This window comes from Simochromis diagramma, unplaced genomic scaffold (assembly GCF_900408965.1).
Source record: "Simochromis diagramma unplaced genomic scaffold, fSimDia1.1 OVJJ01000663.1, whole genome shotgun sequence".
Lineage (NCBI taxonomy): Eukaryota > Metazoa > Chordata > Actinopteri > Cichliformes > Cichlidae > Simochromis > Simochromis diagramma.
In genome coordinates this window covers 201,443-219,806 of record NW_024387049.1, presented here as the reverse complement: position 1 = coordinate 219,806, position 18,364 = coordinate 201,443, and the positions used below count along the sequence as shown (strand labels likewise).

The 18,364-nt window shown below is 40.5% G+C and overlaps 1 protein-coding gene across 5 annotated transcripts in view; it reads left to right on the top strand.

The window, feature by feature from the left end:
- The window catches only part of ctnnd2b (catenin (cadherin-associated protein), delta 2b), a 224,990-nt gene that overhangs the window by 125,413 nt on the left and 81,213 nt on the right, over window positions 1-18,364 (top strand). For 4 of the 5 annotated variants that reach the window (XM_040044969.1, XM_040044968.1, XM_040044970.1 and 1 more), the window contains 6 exons: window positions 624-740; window positions 7,790-7,941; window positions 8,155-8,328; window positions 9,766-9,911; window positions 15,127-15,377; window positions 15,919-16,050. In XM_040044969.1, coding sequence (XP_039900903.1) covers window positions 624-740; window positions 7,790-7,941; window positions 8,155-8,328; window positions 9,766-9,911; window positions 15,127-15,377; window positions 15,919-16,050 — 972 coding nt within the window. The remainder of the gene's footprint in view (window positions 1-623; window positions 741-7,789; window positions 7,942-8,154; window positions 8,329-9,765; window positions 9,912-15,126; window positions 15,378-15,918; window positions 16,051-18,364) is intronic. The other variant, XM_040044972.1, reaches the window with a different exon arrangement.

Sequence of the window (18,364 nt, the reverse complement as noted above, 5' to 3'; positions counted from 1 at the left end):
CTAGAATTGTGTCAGTTGAAGTCAATAAAATCTGCCTCCTAAATCCACTGACTAAGTCCTCTACTATTACCGTTTCTCTTCTGTCTTGATAAGAGATTAATGCTGCTCCTAAGACTCATTTGTAAGCTGTTATCCCCCTTGGCAGCCCACTTTAACTTGAAAACACTGGGCATGTTATCAGCCTCTTTCTGACAGACAAACGGCTGGTATCTAAGTACAAGGTGGACCTCAAGATTTGTTGCTGGATTATCAGTTAGGCCTTTACCCTTGGCCCATTGATCGCCATTGCATGCTGCTCTGTGTCACTGTGTAAAGCCACTTCTTGGGTAACTAATCTGCAGTTAAATGACAATGATTTTGAATATATTTTTGTTGAAACTTGTCTAGAATTGTGTTATAGTCTAAGATCCAGTTGCTTATATTCAAAGGTGGGTTTCTGGTTAAAGGATGAGTTGAAAATGAAAGGTTACAAACACAATAGACAGAAAGCAGAGACAATGAGAGTCATTGGGAGTCTGCATGTGGCTCTTCATTTGCTAACTGTAAGAAATAGTGTAGTCACATTATGTGTAAGTGTATGAATTTCTGCTCATGTTTGTCTCCTGTTCTTCCTGCACGTGTAGATGGACAGAAGGACATAGAGGAGGAGCTGACAACAGGCCTAGAGCTGGTGGACTCCTGCATCCGATCGCTCCAGGAATCGGGCATCTTGGACTCACAGGACACTTCTACAGGAGACAGTAAGATCAATGTTGTGATGATGAGAGTAGAACGAGAAACGATTCTTCCTCCTTTTTCTTTCCTGAGACGGCAAAAGAAGCATATCTTGGAAGAGGAAAGGTACAATCTAATCAAAACCAGCGAGGATGGTTATTCCCAGAGAGCCGTAGTCTCCAGGTTTTGGTTGATTAACCTGTTGAATGTGTTTGAGTTCACAAAGAAAGTGCGCTTCACAAAAACAGCCTCCTCCACTAGTGAGGAAGCATGGCAGTGCAGCAGTATGTTTAGTCCTCCTTTGAATTAACAGCAACCTTTTTAATGAAGCCTGTTACATGATGATCTGTACTCAGGCTGATTATTGTCTCCTCACCTAAATGCAAAACATGTTTTCTTTCATTACCGTGACTGCTGCGGTCAAAATACGGCTTCTTTCAAACATAAAAGTTTTAATCCACAGAATCTGTTGCAATAGTATGTTAGTGTGCCAAAGATGAATGCAGCTTTCATTGAATTTTTTGTTGATGACAAGTTGCCTTTCTGTTCTTGTATGACCCATATACCTTTTAGCCTTTGAACATTAAGAAGTTGATTAACATTGGCAATTAAAGTGAAAACAGATTCATTTTAAGACTGGATTTAAGTTGCTACTTCTATTTATTCTCTTCTTAGCTCTGATTTGGTCCATAGAAGGACTTATTTGTCTCTTTATCTGCTAAGTTCCTTGATAACTTAGAAACAATTGCTAGAAGAAGAGGTTGTGCTGCTTTTTAATGTGAAGTTTAAAGTAGTTTGTCAGAGCACTCAGTGAAACCGCTCTCAACCTTCTATACTTGGTCCCAGGGATGCTACTGGGTGTTACTCTATATTCTACCCCATGCGAGAGCGGTAGCTGTCAGGAGACATGCAGTGTTGCCAGTAGTTTGATATGCTAATCCATCCTTGCTGAGGTGTCAGCTGGCCTGCTGTTCACAGTACAGAGAGGTGAGGCACACACACCAACATGCAGCTAAACAGCACAGACACATTAAGCTACATATATCCACACACTGAGTGCTGAATGAAAACACGGAAAAGTTGTAGAGGTGTGCATGCACAGTATTGTGCGTTAACATTCACAGACGGATGCGACACAACACAAACAGGAATGTTCATTTTTCAAATGTAAAATATCAGTTATGCAATGTGTCACTCACTGGCTAATCAAGAGAGAGAGAGAGAGAGAGTGAATGGCAGGTCAGCCACAGACAGGATAAAGGCAGTGCGGACAACAAGAGGGTGAGTAGAGGAACAACAGAAGCAATGATGTAGTCAAACATACAGCATTAATGAACTCATATTGGTGTGTTAGTGTTAGTAACACACACACACACACGCACATATATCATTACTAGCGCATCTAGTGTGTAGTATATGAATCCTGTTAAGAAACTTGCATATATGCTAATGGATGTTATCGGCTAACAGAACTGAAAAGAATTGAGTATATCTGGGAAATCATTCTTAATGTCAGTCTTAGAATGTATATACTGACATTGTCCATGTCTTTAATATGCAAGCTGCATAGCTAGCCTTGATACCTCTATCATAATTATTTTATTGTATTTTTTTTATTCAGGCGGAGACTTTAAGCCAACTCATTCAATGTTAGCTCAACTTGCTAGCTAGCTCTGATGATAAAAGCTGCAATTGATTTAGAGTTGCTGTCTAGAAATGGTAACTCTCTGAAATCAATCACCAATTACGTGGGAAATTACTCTAATCGTGGCAAATAATTGTTTGCTTGTGTTAAGAAAACACTGTTTATTAGCATGATTTAAAATGCACCAAATTTACTAGTGTGTTGCGCTATGATAGAGCGCAATGAAAAGATTGAATTTAAGAGGTCGGAACTCAGAGATTTTTGTGACTGACCCTTTTGCATATGTATTTCTGGGAGCTTGTTTTTTAAGGTACAAAAGATAGCGAGGAGAATATTTAAATCAAGCGCGCAAACTGATTTACCAAGGTTTGTGACGTGTGATTTACTGCTAGCTGCTCCAATATTTAACGCTGAAAAAAAGCCTGTTGTGTTTTTGCTCTTGATATTGAAACGAACTGACTCTGCCCTTTTTTAGAAAACCAGAACAGCTTTTTTAACTCACTCATAAAACTAAACTAACCACAAAGGGCTGTTTGCCGGTTGCACTTACATGTTTATTTTGTCTCGTTTAGTTAAAAGTACACACTACTTAGCACACAGCCAAGCACATGCATGCATAGGAAATATAATACCTGTATGACAAATGAAGAGATGTTTACATACGCCCACACACACCTGTAACCCATGCCCACTGGAGCAGCAGAATCCATGCCTTTTACTCGAGCTGCTGAGCAGATTAATGTGACACAGCAGCAGAGTACACCAAGTGTCTTCACGCTGCTTCATGCTGGTGTTTGCGGCTGTGTTGCGAGCAGCTATTTGGGACCGTGCATGCAGTTTCATTTGTGTTGCAGACTCGACGTGCCTCTAATGGGCATCTAAATATAGACCACCTCATGAAATATTAAAACATGTCAATCGAGAAGTCTGGTCACGAAGAAAAGCTCTTTGGGTCTGCGTGCGTGACAGAAAAGAGAAAAGAGGTCAGAATGTGCACGACTCCGTAGATGCAGGTATATGCAAATGTGCTCAGTGTTCATGCATGAGATCACGGGGCAGGTGGGATCCAAGTGTGCGTGTGTCTGTTCACTCAGCTCTGAATAGATATTAAAATGTACAAGCAGAGACCTTCTTACAGGACCCCATTACTTTCCTGCTACTACACTAATACACCCCTATCTTTTCCTACACACACTCACTTACATCAGACGGAATGAGTGGAGCCTTTAGTGTCATGCCATATGAGTAATAATGTATTTATGAGGCCCTTTGTTTCCTTAAAGGCTCCACTAGCCATATGAAACACACCTAAAGTGGCAAAGAAAAACTGTGGAAAATATCCACTGGCTTTGCACACACACATTTGACTCTTGTGTGCATGAGAGTGTGTGAATTGATCTCAAACAGGCCTGGAGTACAAATTCCTTCATTTCACTATGTGTGTGTGTGTGTGTGTGTGTGTGCGCGCGCGCGTGTGCGTGTGTGTTTTAAGCCTGTGTATGCATATACGTGTGTACTCTCGGAAGATGAGCATATTGGACACTGAGGCCTCGACCCAGTAAACTCAGCCAGCACCCTTAGCTTGATATCACATTTTAAATTATGCAGAATCACCAGCTACTCCGCCTGCAGCCATTCTCTGTACTTTAATGTGACTTTTCACTTTGGTCGTGCTTTATTTTGCAACCCTTTTATCCAGAGTGACTCCTTTTGCCGTTAGCTGCTGGCCTTATCTGCCTCGTGCAGTGTTTATGGACCGCCGGCACTAAGATTTCTCTCTTCTTTAATAATCACAAACAAGCAACGTTTCTTGGTTTTGTCTCGTGCGCCGTTCTTGGTTTGATTCTTAGACTGCTGGCAAAAAAAGTGACACAAGCAGAGATTAAAGGAACAGCCACTGCTGACAGAGGACAGCTCAAGAACTCCTTTGAGAGTACTGAGTGCTAAAAATTTAATAAACATGGGTGCAGTCAGTTATTTTGCCAGGATAAAGGGAACGTAATCTAGTATATCTGCTGATACATGCATGCAATGCTGCAGCTACAACGGGACACCATTTTTTTAAAATACCTTGTTGGCTAAAAAAAGTTTAATTTCTGTAATTAAAGCTGTTTATTAGGAACATTATTGCTATCATCACCAAAGTGAATTAATCAAGGTTGCATCAAAAATGAAACAGCACTTTAATAAGAGAGATGGGAGGGTTTTGGCTGTTGTACAAGCAGCTCCCGCCCTCCTCTTCCCAAATTATTCCCTTAACATTCTCATTTGATGCTTTCTAGATGCTTTTGTGATTATGGTTCATGCCTCCGTGCCGCGTGAGTCTGTGTTATGTGTCACAGTCTACGCATGTTTGCATGTTTACACTGGAAATGAAATGGTCCATGTGCAAATCACAAGACTGCAAACGCTTTAGAAGCCCTAATGAGGCTGCATGTAAAATTAGCAGTGAAGCATTTAATGTCATTATGCTTTGGCTGTAAGATAGCGTAAACCTGCTGTTAACCTATTTAACTCTGCTCTAACGCAGTCATCAGCTAGTTAACCCTGCCTCTCTTTCTGACTCGCTATGCCATTCCCTATTAAACATGGAGACATAAAAATAGCATCCATGTAGATGCATTTTAAATGTTGTTCCAGACACCTAAACATGTCTTGGCCAATAAGGATTATGACTTTTTGCGTCACTTGCTCCATTTTTGTATTATTTGAAATACTGGTCTAAAACTTTTATGTTCACAAATTGGCTGCTGTCATAAAAAATAAAGTGTTATGATGTGGAACGACGTGTTAAGACTGGTAATGTGTAAAACTGATTTAATTATCACTGCGATGCTACTTTGTGTTTGTAGAGCCTTAATAAAAAATACAACAAAGTAAAAGGTCTTAAATTTGTTTTTTATTATTTCTAATCATGATGGATAAACTCTTGAGAGATTGAATCAACCCTTTAAATGTAAATCTAGAACCTGTTATGTATGCTTTCGTGTCAGTTCAAAGGCTGTTAAGACTAGACTATTATCTTATGAGGTTAAAGGTCATTTAGCGCATTTACTATTTATAAAAGTGTCCAAATACCTGTATAAGCTCGCCTTGTAACAGCTGAGAGGAAGAAGCACTAGTCAATCACAAGATTATATTTTGTAGTTCAGTATTTGGGGTTGTTCTGTAGTGTCTGAGTCCAGAGTGTTGGCAGTGGATCCTTTGCACATTGTCATGAGATGATGTTTTAGTGTTGTTGATGATGGCTGGATCTAGTCAAACCACTATTATTTTTTTTCTCCCTGAAGACTGAAAGCAACTTCCATTCTCTTACCAGTTAGTTCACACAGCCAGCGGAGGGTTAGCTAAGCCTGACGTTTAAGCAATTTTTTATTATCTTACCTTCAGTTAGCTTGGAGCTGCTGGTTTTCTGACCCTGTAAAAGTCAGCATTCAGTAAACTGGCATCACAAAGCAGCATTTATGAAGTAGTTGTGCTTTGAAAATTCACTCCCCATGGTGCTTAGTGAAGGTAATTCATTTCAATATCCAAAATGTTGCAGAATTAAACTGTCTTGGTATCTTTAAAAAATCAACCAGGACCTGTGGAAAAGTGCTGGTCTTAAAGAGGGAAAAAAACCCTAAAACCAGCACTCTGTTGTTAATTACACAGGCGCTAATAGACTAATAGAGGTGAGCGATGTCTTGCAAACTTGAATCGTTCTGCTTGTGCTGAAAAGTTTAGCTAAACTTTTCAAGCCAATGCCAGCAATAAAATCACAGTCATCCTTCTATTCGATCAAATCACATTATGAAACTATTCGGAGAGAATGAGGGAGGTGCTTGTGCAGTACCTTCCTGACTTTGTTGTTGGCAGTTAGGCAGATAGCTTGGCTCGTGCTAATTGCTAATGAAGGTGTTGTGTCCTTGCCATAAATGACTATTGTTACGGCACTGCTGTGCCTTCTTTTGCCTACTCCCTAATTTCCATAAAGGGGCTGCAGCAGATGGGATCTTATATTTGATTATTTTTTAACGCCAGGCTCCATTCCCGATGCAATGCTCCCATTTTTCCAGACATGCGACTGACATGAGGAGTATTCTAGCTCGTGAGTCCCTGTAGGCTGGGTTCGTGTTTCCTCTAATTACCAAAATGGGGACCTTTCTTGTTTTCTCTGGGGCAACCATATTTTGTCCTTCAAGTTTTCCCACTTCTTTGTACATCCCCCTTACACCCATTCCGGCAGTTTCGTCAGTCCCTTTCCAGGAATGCGCTTACATTTGTGAGTCCTTGATGGTATGATTATTATTCTTATGTTGAGATGATGATTGCCTTTTGAAAGGCAAACCTGTTGACCACCACCACACTGGTTATCTCTGCAAAAGTAGCATCAGTAAAAATACCCTGCTGAAAATCTGCCACACCCACCGTCGAATGTTGAAACAGTCCTTACACGTGAATGCTCCCTTAATGCCGCCTTAACCCACTCCACCCACTAGCTTCATATTCAACTAGTAGTTAAGAGAGCTACCAGTCTTTTTTAAAAAATAAAAAAAGAACTTTTCACTAACTACACTTCATTTTTTATTTATGAAGCCACAAGTTTTACTTTTTCACAGCAAATGAAAATGGATTATTTCAGTGCATCCTTGAGTGAGTTTGTGAAAGTTTCATTGTTGGCCTCATTCTAACACTTTTGTGTCGCTATCCCTGCTGAATTATACAGGCAGATGGAATGGAGAGAGAGAGGGGGAGACACTCAGGTAGTCGAGAGCAATAAAGGAACTGATAGAGGCAGGAAAAGAGTGTGTTTTAAATGGAGGTCAGGAATAGAGTGAGATTTAAGGGTCATGGAGCATGACTGGAAGAGAGTGGAGAGAGGCCAGAATAACATAGTGGGTAAAAAGCAAGTGGATGCCTTAAAACAGGACGATAAGTAAATCTGTTTCATCCCATTTCAGCCTTCAGTGTGCTTCTTCCTTTCTCTATTCTTCATTTCAAGGTCTGTTACAGACCAACACAGTCCTGCTTGTTGTATTCACGTTTAGTCTTTCTCCCATAAAAAAGAAATACATTGTATAACACGTGGGATGTAAAGTAGGTTACAGAATGCCTTCAAGGCCACGAACAGACGAAGTCTTTACACAAAGACTGACTGTTGTAGAAAGTAAGAGTCATTTGAAAACAGTTACATAAAAGCAGCTTGACAGAAATAAAGTCTGTTTGTAAGGTGGCTTTTGACACTGGTCAACAAATTTCTTGTAAATCATTTTAGCTTTCTTCAGACTGCTAACCCAGATTCTTCTTTTTTAAAGATCATTTTGATGAATTTAATGAACAGGATTTTTCTCCTTAAAAAATTTGCACATTGTGCAGGCTCAGTAACCACATCCTTGGCCAGTGCTCATCACCCTTATTAATTCGACTCTTTTTCATTTTTCCCATCAGGACAAGGACTCCTGTCCCAAAGCGCTTTACAGCTTAACAATCAAGATGCCTATGCAGCAGCTGGTTACCATAGTAATCAAGGGCTGACACTTGGAGAATCAGTCCCAGGCCGCAGTGGGCAAATCGGAGGAGCAGTCCACAGCTACAACCAGGTGCTTGTTCCTCTGATTTACCTTCTCCAAATGCCCTCTGTCTTCTTCGTGTCTCCTGTCCCGTGTCCTCCTAACCTGTGCGCTCTTCTTCACCCTCCTTTCTTGTCCTCTTACATCTTCATTCACATCTGTCTCCCCCTTCCTTTCTCCCTCTCTGTGTGACCCCTTCTTCCCCTCATCTGTCTTATGTTTCTTCCCTCCACCCATCTTCAGGTGACATCCAGCCGTGCAGCTGCCCAGTTAGCAGGCACAGACTCTCCTTCACAGTCCCAGAGAGACTCATTTGCCCAGCAGGCCTTTGGCAGCGCTTTCCACATGTCCACAGAGGGCGGACCTGCACCTGCTGGACCATCCATGTATTACTCGTGTGCCACTTTGCCTGCACAGGTACATATCCCTAAAGGTATTACTATGATGCTTCAGTTGTTGTGTGACTGATGCGTTCTCCACTGCTCCTGTGCACACTGCAACCAAAGTGTATTGAAGGGCTTCATGTAGCGATTGGATAATTTCTAATGCACTAATACTGAAGTCAAATTCAAGCTGCTTCCATTGATCTCAAAAGATACAAGCTGTAGTATTTTCACACGTTTTCAACACAGAGTCAGCAAGCATTGTTCGGGTAATCGTTGTGGCAAAGGCCACCAAATCTCTGCCAAATTACGTGTCTATTTTTCACACATCCCGCTGACAAACCCACAAAAGAGAGACAGAAAAAGCTTTTGTTAACAAATGTTAAAATCTCAGAACCACTGAACAAATTCAACATTCGACCTTATGTTGCTCAACATGTTTGTGGAGAAAAACCTGTGAAGCAGAATGTGTCTTACATATTCACTGGATGGTGTCAGTGTCTGTTGCAAAGGTATCCAAACTGAGCCCGCTCTTTCTTTTATATACATTATCGTTATTCTTGCAGGAACTGTTACTACAAAGTCCCGTTTAGTTGACTTTATTTCTGTAATTTTGGTAACTATAAAGTCATTACGTTAAACGTGACACGTGAGAACGTAACATTGCATTCGCAGTTACATGATCACTGCTTGTGTGACGATGTTCATGCAAAGCTTTGTTCAGATTCCCATTAAGGAAGAGAATGTGTGCATAAAGACATTAATACATACATATGCTATCATCACTATAGTTAGAGGTTATCAATATCGTTTCATTGCTTTGGAAACAGTCAAATAACAATTTAATTAACTTTAGGATTTATTACCCATGATTCTGATTTTTTTATTCATTTAACAGTGATTATTAGAAAGTGTGCAGCCTTCTGGTTGTTGGCTGCCACAGGGAAAAACCAAAAAACATCAAACTTACACTAACACGTGCTGTAACAGGTGGCGATTTACACTACTGTTCACTCATTAGTTCATTTTTCATAATTCTTTATTGTAACTCCGTTGAACATTTAAACTGATTTACCTTCACTTTTCCGGTGTATCACAACTTGACCACGCTCATCCAAATTAACAGTGTTTTAAATTGTCCCTTTAGCTCTGTGCCTGAAAGGCATTGGAAATATTTGTTCAACCAATTCAATTCTGAGGGAACTTCATTTGGCCGCCCGTTGCTCACGGCTGCATTTCAAGTTCATTTGGTTGTAAAAGTTTACAGTCGTGACTTCATGGTCTTTGGTCTGATAACCCAGAGCTCTTCATCAGGATGTTATCACGGATTAGAGTTTCTGCTCTCTGGTTTTCCAGCTCCGGGGGGGGAGTTGTTCATCTCTATGGAAGTAATGATAGGAATAAGAAGAGAGGATGAATATTTAATGTGAGTGACATTCCCAATTAATGAATTACAAATCTTGCATTGCAGCGCGTAAGCTCCCCTCTGCAGGCGGTGGGATCTCCTACCAAGCTGCAGCGGCTGGGATCAGCCTCTGCTGACATGCCCAGCTACGCCACGCTACAGAGAGTGTCCTCACCCAAGCAATCACCCAGCCGACTCGCCAAATCCTACAGGTTGGTCTGACTCTATACACAAATTATACATCGATTTGAAGAATATATCTTTACTAACCGAAGGCTTCTGACCAAATCCTCGAAGTACTCACATGTGGCACCATTGCTAATACAGCTCCATTGGCTCCCCATTGAATTCAGAGTCCATTTTAAGATTCTGGTTCTGACATTCAGAGCTCTTCATGGACAAGCACCAGCCTGCATCACTGAACTTCTATAGCCCTATGTCCCTAGCAGGTCCCTGAGGTCACGTGATCAGGGCCTACCTGTTATACAGCATACAAGGCTGAGAACTAAGGAAGACGGAGCTTTTGCCACTGTGGCCCCCAGACTGTGGAACTCTCTCCCTCTCCCATTGAGCTAAAGATCTGTGGACTCAGTAGTCTATTTTAAAAACAACTAAAAACACATCATTTTAGTATTGCATTTCCTCAACTTTTTGTCTGTTTTTGTTTTATACCTTGTTATCTCTGTGTGAAGCACTTTGTGACCTTTTGTCTAGAAAGGTGCTATGTAAATAAAATTTTAAATGGTAAATGGCCTGGATTTCTATAACGCTTTACTTAGTCCCTAAGGACCCCAAAGCGCATCCACCTATTCACACACTGGTGATGGCAAGCCACATTGTAGCCACGGGTCCCCTGGGGCGCACTGACAGAGGCGAGGCTGCCGGACACTGGCGCCACCGGGCCCTCTGACCACCAGAGGGGCTCGAACTGGCAACCTTCTGATTACAAGACAAACTGCCAACTCTTGAGCAACGATCGCCCCGTGGCTTACTTTACTTACTAACTTACCAGTTTATGCTGTGGGGGCATCTTGGGGACCTACCTGAGAAGTAAAATCCCAAAGTGGAGGGGCACAGAGAAACTCAATAGGCTTGGCCTATCCCATGGTCACAAAATAGGCCCTGTACACTTTAAGTGTTATACAGTATTTGTTACTTATTTTGTTACAGTAAGTCGTCCAGGTTTTGTAGCTACCTCCACCATGTTTGACTGTTGGTATGATGCTGTTTTTACGAAATGCTGCGTTAGTTTTACAGCCGATGTAACAGGACTCAAACCTTTTGTCTTGTTAGTCAACAGAATATTTTCCCAAAAGTCTTGAAACTCATCACAAAGTTTTTTGGCAAATGTGGAATGAGCCTTTGTGTTCTTGCTCCTTGGAACTCTTCCATGGATGCCATTTCTGTTGAATCATGAACCTTAACTGAGGCCTGTGGTTCTATAGATGTTGTTCCGGGCCTGGGGTGACCTCCTGGATGAGTCATCAATATGCTCTTGGAGTAATTTTGGTAGACCTGGGAAGGTTCACCAATGTTTCAAGTGTTCTTCATTTGTAGGTAATGGCTCTCACTGTGGTTTGCTGAAGAATTTTGTAACTCTTTACAAGGTGACAGATGTCAATTAACTTTGTTTTTCAGCTGCTTCTTTAAGATTGTGGGATGATGTGTTGCTTTTTGAGATCTTTTAGCCTACTTCACTTTCTTTTTAAGTCATTTCTTGATTTAACAGGTCCAGCAGTTATCAGACCTGAGTGTGGCCAGTGAAGCTGAACTCAGATTTCCAGAAAATGTTTTAATTTAACAAGGAGGGACAGTCAGTTTTCCACACAGGGTCATTTAGAACTGGATAGTTTTTTTTACCCCTGAATAGGTTAAATCAATTAAAAAAAACAGTTTTTTGTATTTACTCGAGTTATTTCTGTCTAATGTTAAAAATTGTGTTATGACCTGAAACAAGTAAATGTGATAAATATGCAAAAAATCTAAGAAATCATGGGGCAGATACTTTTTCACTGCACCGTGCATCATCAGAGGTAATGTACCGGCACCAAGATGAACATTAACAGATTCCCATATCCTGCCACAGCAACTGACAAAAGCTACAACAGAGGTACAAATGGGTACAAACATGCTCACTGCTGTTAATTTACCAAATTGTAAATGATCTTACTGTAGATGATCACAGCAGGTTAAGGCATTTCCTCTGTACAGCTTGGACTGAGAATGGTGACACACAGATGACAGAATACTCTGTGTACTGTTGGTAGGCTTTATTAATTCCTTGTCACGAAAGGTGTTTGACCGAGCCAAGCACGCAGCAAGGGCTCTCTCTGCTGTACAGTTCTGCCTTTATGCAAGGGACATTTAGAATATGTGAATTTGCATGTCTGTGCTCTGACTTGCACTGGAAAATCGAGTTCTAGGTGGCCTGCTGCAATGGGAAAAGGGCTGAATTAGCAGCCATGTACACGCTGGAGTAAAATCATAAACAGTTCAGTTCAATTCAAGTTTGTTGGGGTTTTTTTTTTATATGGTGCCAAATCACAACAACATTTGCGTTTTATACTCAGTGTTGGGAAGGTTACTTTTTAAATGTATCCCACTACAGATTATAGATTACATGCCCCAAAATGTATTTGAAACGTATTCCGTTACGTTACTCAATGACAGTAACGTATTCTGAATACTTTGGATTACTTAATATATTATCATGCTTTTTACAACTACATGAATGTACTATTGCTGTGTGATTTATTACCATTACTGAAGAATACTCGCCATACCAACTAGAGTTTTAAATCTTAAAATGAGTAACAGTAGGGTGGACATTAGGTACGGCTGCACTTTTTGTTGCGATCTTGCATAGAAAATTATTCCACGCGTATATAAAACACTAACACTCTGCCTTGATATTAAATAATTTTTTTGAATAATAATTTTTAAAAATATTTCTTCACGTCAAGTACGGGTGACATGGGCTGTGAGATTGAGACACAGACATTAGAGCCTCTTACTGCGTGTTTTGTTTGGGTTTCCACCGGCGTGGAATTACCAAAAATAAAGAGGGCATAACCTAACATATGAAATAAGAAAAGACCGCCGTGTAATCCATTTATTTCAACACAGTAACTGTATTCTGAATATCACCTTTTTAAACGGTAACTGTAATGGAATACAGTTACTCATATTTTGTATTTTAAATACGTAAAGGCGGTACATGTATTCCATTACTACATGTATTCCATTACTACCAACACTGTTAATACTGTAAGGTAAAGATGCTATGGAGAAAACCCCAACAGACAATCCCCTATGAGCAAACACTTTGAGCAATGGAAGGAAAAACTCCATTTGAACAGCCAAAAGAAGAGAGCACCAGAGACAGGACAGAACATACACTATTGGAGAAAGAAGACAAAATGTAATGACATGCAGCAGTAGTATATAAACACCCGGGGAACGAAAAAAGGTGAGCGAGAGAATGCTCAGTGTGTCACAGGGAATCACATAGCAGCATAATTAACGGATGCTTCGGGGTCACCTGATCCGGGCCTGACTATAACCTTATCAAAATGGGAAGTTTTGAGTCTAACCTTAAAAGTAGAGAGCATGTCTGTGGCTGTTGGTGAGGAAAAATTGTTGCAGATAACCAGTTTTCACTGACTGCTATTAAAAAAAACAGTGGGGAGATGGAAAATTATTTAAATCACTGCAGTGCATTGTGGGAAGGTGCCAGAAAATGATGCACCACAGCTAAGGCTTCCAGAGGCGTGCAAGAGCTCTTAATCGTTAGTTATCCGTATGACATTGACTAAACAACGACTTCACATTTCAGGTTTAAAAAACACACGAGACCTCTCCTCTGTTTCACATCTGAATCGTTTTTAAGTCGTGTTAGTTTGGCAACAAGAAAAAGTTTAATATCAGACTTTTTTATTTTTATCCAGGAATGTCACGATTTGCATAGAATGTTTTCTATAATGGAAACAAATAAAGGTGCTACATCATCCTGTCTTTAACGTTCGACGGATCGATTGAAGGGTTCAGCACTCCACGCGTGATCAGGAAATCTTTACTGAAAAGTAAAGATTTAAAAGTAAAACTCCCCTAATGAAGTAGCAGACTGTTGGTGGGCCAGTCTTTACAAGCTCATGCTGTGGAGCCAAATGTTGTTCAAACCCACAGAATTTTATTTTAAATTCAAGTAGAGATGCTTTCCAAAAAATATGATACATTTGGGGGAAATGTATACAGCAAATCCCTTATTAGAATAGTATATTATATGCCAATAACCATGGATTAGCAATATGATATGTGTGATGCAAATGTAGAACAGTAGAAAATACTGATGATTAAAAAAGCTAAAATCAAATTTCACCTCCATTTGAAGGTAAATAAAATGTGATTAAAGGGAACAGAGTATTCATTTACTCATTGATTTTCCAATAATTGATACAAGTATCCACTAATATAATTAAGTGAATACTATTTAATACACAAGGGACTCATAGTGCTTGTTTAATATTCAGAAAAGATTAGTTTTGGCAGCTACTGAACAAATAAACATGACTTTAAGGATTAAAGCAGAGGTGTGAAATAAAGCGCAGTTTGATGTGGGTAAAACCATGAAGAAAAACCTCCCTTTAAATGCATTTACCTTTAAACCCAATTGCCTACTTTTTCCTTTAAAGAACTTGAGAAGAAAAAAAAAAGATCATCGACAGCCTGACTTTCAACTGCTGTGTAGTTTAGGCTAACACTGACGTCACCACACCAGGAATAGCAGTAAAAAAGGTTAATAACGTGTCCTTATCTAGTTTCAGACTAGATCAGGACACATTTTTGAAAAACTGTCCAGTGAGCTGTATTTGACCCTTTTCAGTCCATTTCCAAAGACATGCTCGTTAGTTTAACTGGTGATTCTAAATTGGTGTGAGTGTGAGTGGGTGCCTGTCTGTCTGTGTCAGCCCTCAGATGGCGACCGGCCTAGTGTGCACCACACCTCTCACCTAAGATGGTAGAGAAACAATTAAGGAAATACATGGATGATGGATCTCTGTAGCTGTAGTTACAGACACTTTGATTGCCAGATTTTATTCTTCTTTTTCTGTTTTTTGTTGACTACTGTTTGGTGAAGTTTCACTATTTAGGTGAGGTCTGAAAAAGGCCTGAATGCTTCTGTTTGGCGCAACACTAGATGGGTACACAAAACTCTGTGTGAGATTAGAACTCGGATATGCATGTCTGCTGCACCGTTATCGATGCATCTGTGTTTTACACTGTGCTATTCATCTTTGTCTCTTAATCTAGGTTGATGTTTGCTCTCTTTCATTTCTATTATGTTTGCGAATGTAAATTTCATTCTAGACAAAACACAATATGTTCACGCAAAAAGTCCAACAGTTTCCGTGTCTCCTCCTCTCTCAGCACCTCATCCCCCATCAACATGGTAGCATCAGGTGCTGGCGGCTCGTCCTCACCGCTCCCCATGGTAGCCTCTCCAGGGGGAAATCACTCCTCGTCACCCATACACCAGCTTAGCTCTGCGGTGGGGAGCTATGCCACCCTGTCGCCCACCAAGCGCATGCTGCATCACATCGGAGCAGATACCTACAAGATTTCCCACGAGCTGTACGCTAACGCAACCCTGCAAAGGCCTGGTAGCCTGGCAGGTAGAGGTCAAGACACCTTTATGATTACTTTTCTATGTGTGTTTCTGTCAAATGCCATTGAGTCTTGTCAAGTCATTCATTTTCTACTTTTTTCCTGAACATGTAGAAACATTTTCTACAGAGTAGAAACATTTTCTACATTTGTGGCCTTTTTCCCCCTGTAGCTTTGTAAACAAATGTTAACAAATGACTAAAGTTTGTCAAGATTTTATTTCAAATGTATTAGATGTTCTTTATAATAAATGAGATAAGACCCTCAAATTCAAAATAAAGTTTGCTTTATTTGTTTTTTTTAAACATTTCCCCAGCATACAGTATCCCTAATTTATTGTGTATTCTTTTGCTTTCAGGCTAATGGGTAAATGGCTATTTTTTTATTTATGACTAGAGCAGAAGCAGTCCAGTACATGAAAGCATATCTATTAATGCATTTCATCATTTATTTTCATTTGTAGTCGAATTTGTCATTCAGTGTTATCCCACGAGAATATTTTTATAAATCTACACATGCATCCATCTGTCACTTCCACCGCCTTGCGTTCTCCAGGGTCCAGAGGTTCCTACAGTAGCCAGCACAGTCACCTGGGCTCCGAACTGCGACCCCTGCAGTCCCCTGAACACCACATCGACCCCATCTATGAAGACAGAGTCTACACCAAACCTAACATTAGAGGACAAGGTGAGATCTGGAGAAGGGAAATACGACGGTTCAGTGTTTGGAGTGTGCCTGTAGAAGATGGGGGAGATGCTTCAGAGTTTTCATGTGACGCATCTACCCCAATTTTGATGAGCAAGCCACTAGACAGGGATAAGAGATGACTGGCAGGAGTGCAAACACTGACTGGACGAAACCCTTATGTGGACAATCAGTTCAAAAGAAAACCAACATAGTGGTTCACTTACAACACACTGTGTTATAAAATAGGTCCAACTAAAGAGGGCCTAACCTCTCAAAAGGTGACACTACCAGAATACATTGCATTGGTTACATATATAGTGAATGGGAAGTGTGTGTTACAAACATGTACAGTAGCAGTCAGGTAAAGAATATGGAAGAGATGAATTGTGGGAAATGTAGGATCTAGCATTTAGTGCAAGATTGACCCAGAATAGAAGAATAACACTCTGCTTGTGATGCTTTGATTTCAGCTGTGCGTCTCTTCCAATTGTTCTAACTTGGAGTAATTGTAGTGCTGAATAACTGCAGCACCCACTGTGAGCTGAGACTTCGTTTCTTTTAGCCTGTAGTAACAACCGGCAATTAGTAAATGACTTATTTGAACCTGCAGTAACACTTGGGCTTGATTATACCGTGGCTGCGAAGACGGCCACCAAAACGTCTTCAAACAAGTCCATGACCATAAATAACTGCAGTGTGTAAATCACCCAGGGAATCATCTAGATTTAAAAATCAGTGAGTAACTATGAGAGAAAATATCTTTTATAAAGGAACAGGTCTGTAAAATCCTCACAAAGAGAGCAGGAAAAAGGCACAGCCTGGTGCCTCTCAGAAGGCAGGTGTTTTGTAATGGTGTGCTGTTATATTAAAGGCTGATGTACATAAGAGATTTCCTGGTTCCATCTGATCGTGCAGCGCTTTTTTCCCAGATCAGGTAGGCAAATCCAATTGGGGTCTCAATGGCAATTTGTCTCTCAGTCACAGTCTGTTAACTAATTAGTTTCAAGGCTGAAAATTAATCTCAATTAATCCCATGGGCGTTAGCTTGGGTGCTTTGAAATCAAAGCAAATCAACCATGTCCTAAAATGTTGTTGATACTGTGCTGCCAGTTCGGTCGTCTCAACTGTGAACGTTTCCATAAAGAGATGTGCACAGCAAAAAGAGGAAAAATTACTGTCAGTTTCCTTCCAAAATATAGTTTCACTCTGCTAATTAAAAGATCCGAGGTCACTTCTGTCACGCTGGCTCCCCGTACACACGCATAAACTGCTTTGATGCATCGAAATAGCTCGGTCATCATCTCCAGCTGCGCGCGTATGAATGAGAGTCCCGACAGCAGCCAAACGCCACACTGTTTTTCAGATACCTGTTTTTTTTCTTCTGTTGAAGCCTGACTATGTTTCAAGGTCAATTCAAAGAGCATCAATATGATGAGCAGACTTGGAAATTTCACATCACAGGTGAATTTCCTCAGGGCTTGACAAGGTCCCTGTAGTTATCAAGTTGCGCACACACGCACACAAAGAAATGACCCAGCACACCTCCCTCAGGGCAGGCTCAAGACTGTCATGCCCAAATGGTTCCCAAACTGCTGTTTAACGAGAAGATAATTCATGTGTGTGTGTAAAACATGGCAAATGGCCTTCGCTGGTCTGCGTTAAAGTGTTTTGATGTTTTTGCACAAAGTGTGCAACAGCCCTGAGGCTACAGACCCTCGCTATGGAGAATTTATTAGAGCTAGTCTGACAAACTGCAAATGTATTCAATAGTATGAACAGCCAAACTGTCTTTCTTGCCACTCTGCCTTCCATACAATAAATATGAAGCTACAGCAAGCATCAAATTAGCTTCAAATTAGCTCAAAGCTGTTCTTGACGCATTGGAAAACAGCTAGCTTGGATCTCCCCAAAGCTAACAAACTCCTATACCAGCACTTCTAAAGCTAAAAATTGTAAAACTAACATATTTTTTAAACAAAAGACAAAGAAAGCTAAGAATCTAATATGTGTGCATTTATAGTTTTCTTGCTGCTGTGCAACTAATCATTTTCAACAAGCAGATTAGCCTTATGAATATAGGCTTTCTTAAACATTAGGAGCTAATTTCAGTACCGTGTCCATAGTAAATTTTGAGTGCCTAAATCTTAACAAAGAAGTGTAAAATATTGAGTTTCCAACAGGATGCAACCACCCTTTTCCTTCTAAGCCACACAGACTTTGTAGATCTCTAAAAGGGGACCGTTTATCACCTGGTGGCCAATATTGCTGTGGTTGGTGGGTGAGTGCACTGCAGGACATGGTGACAGAATAGTTA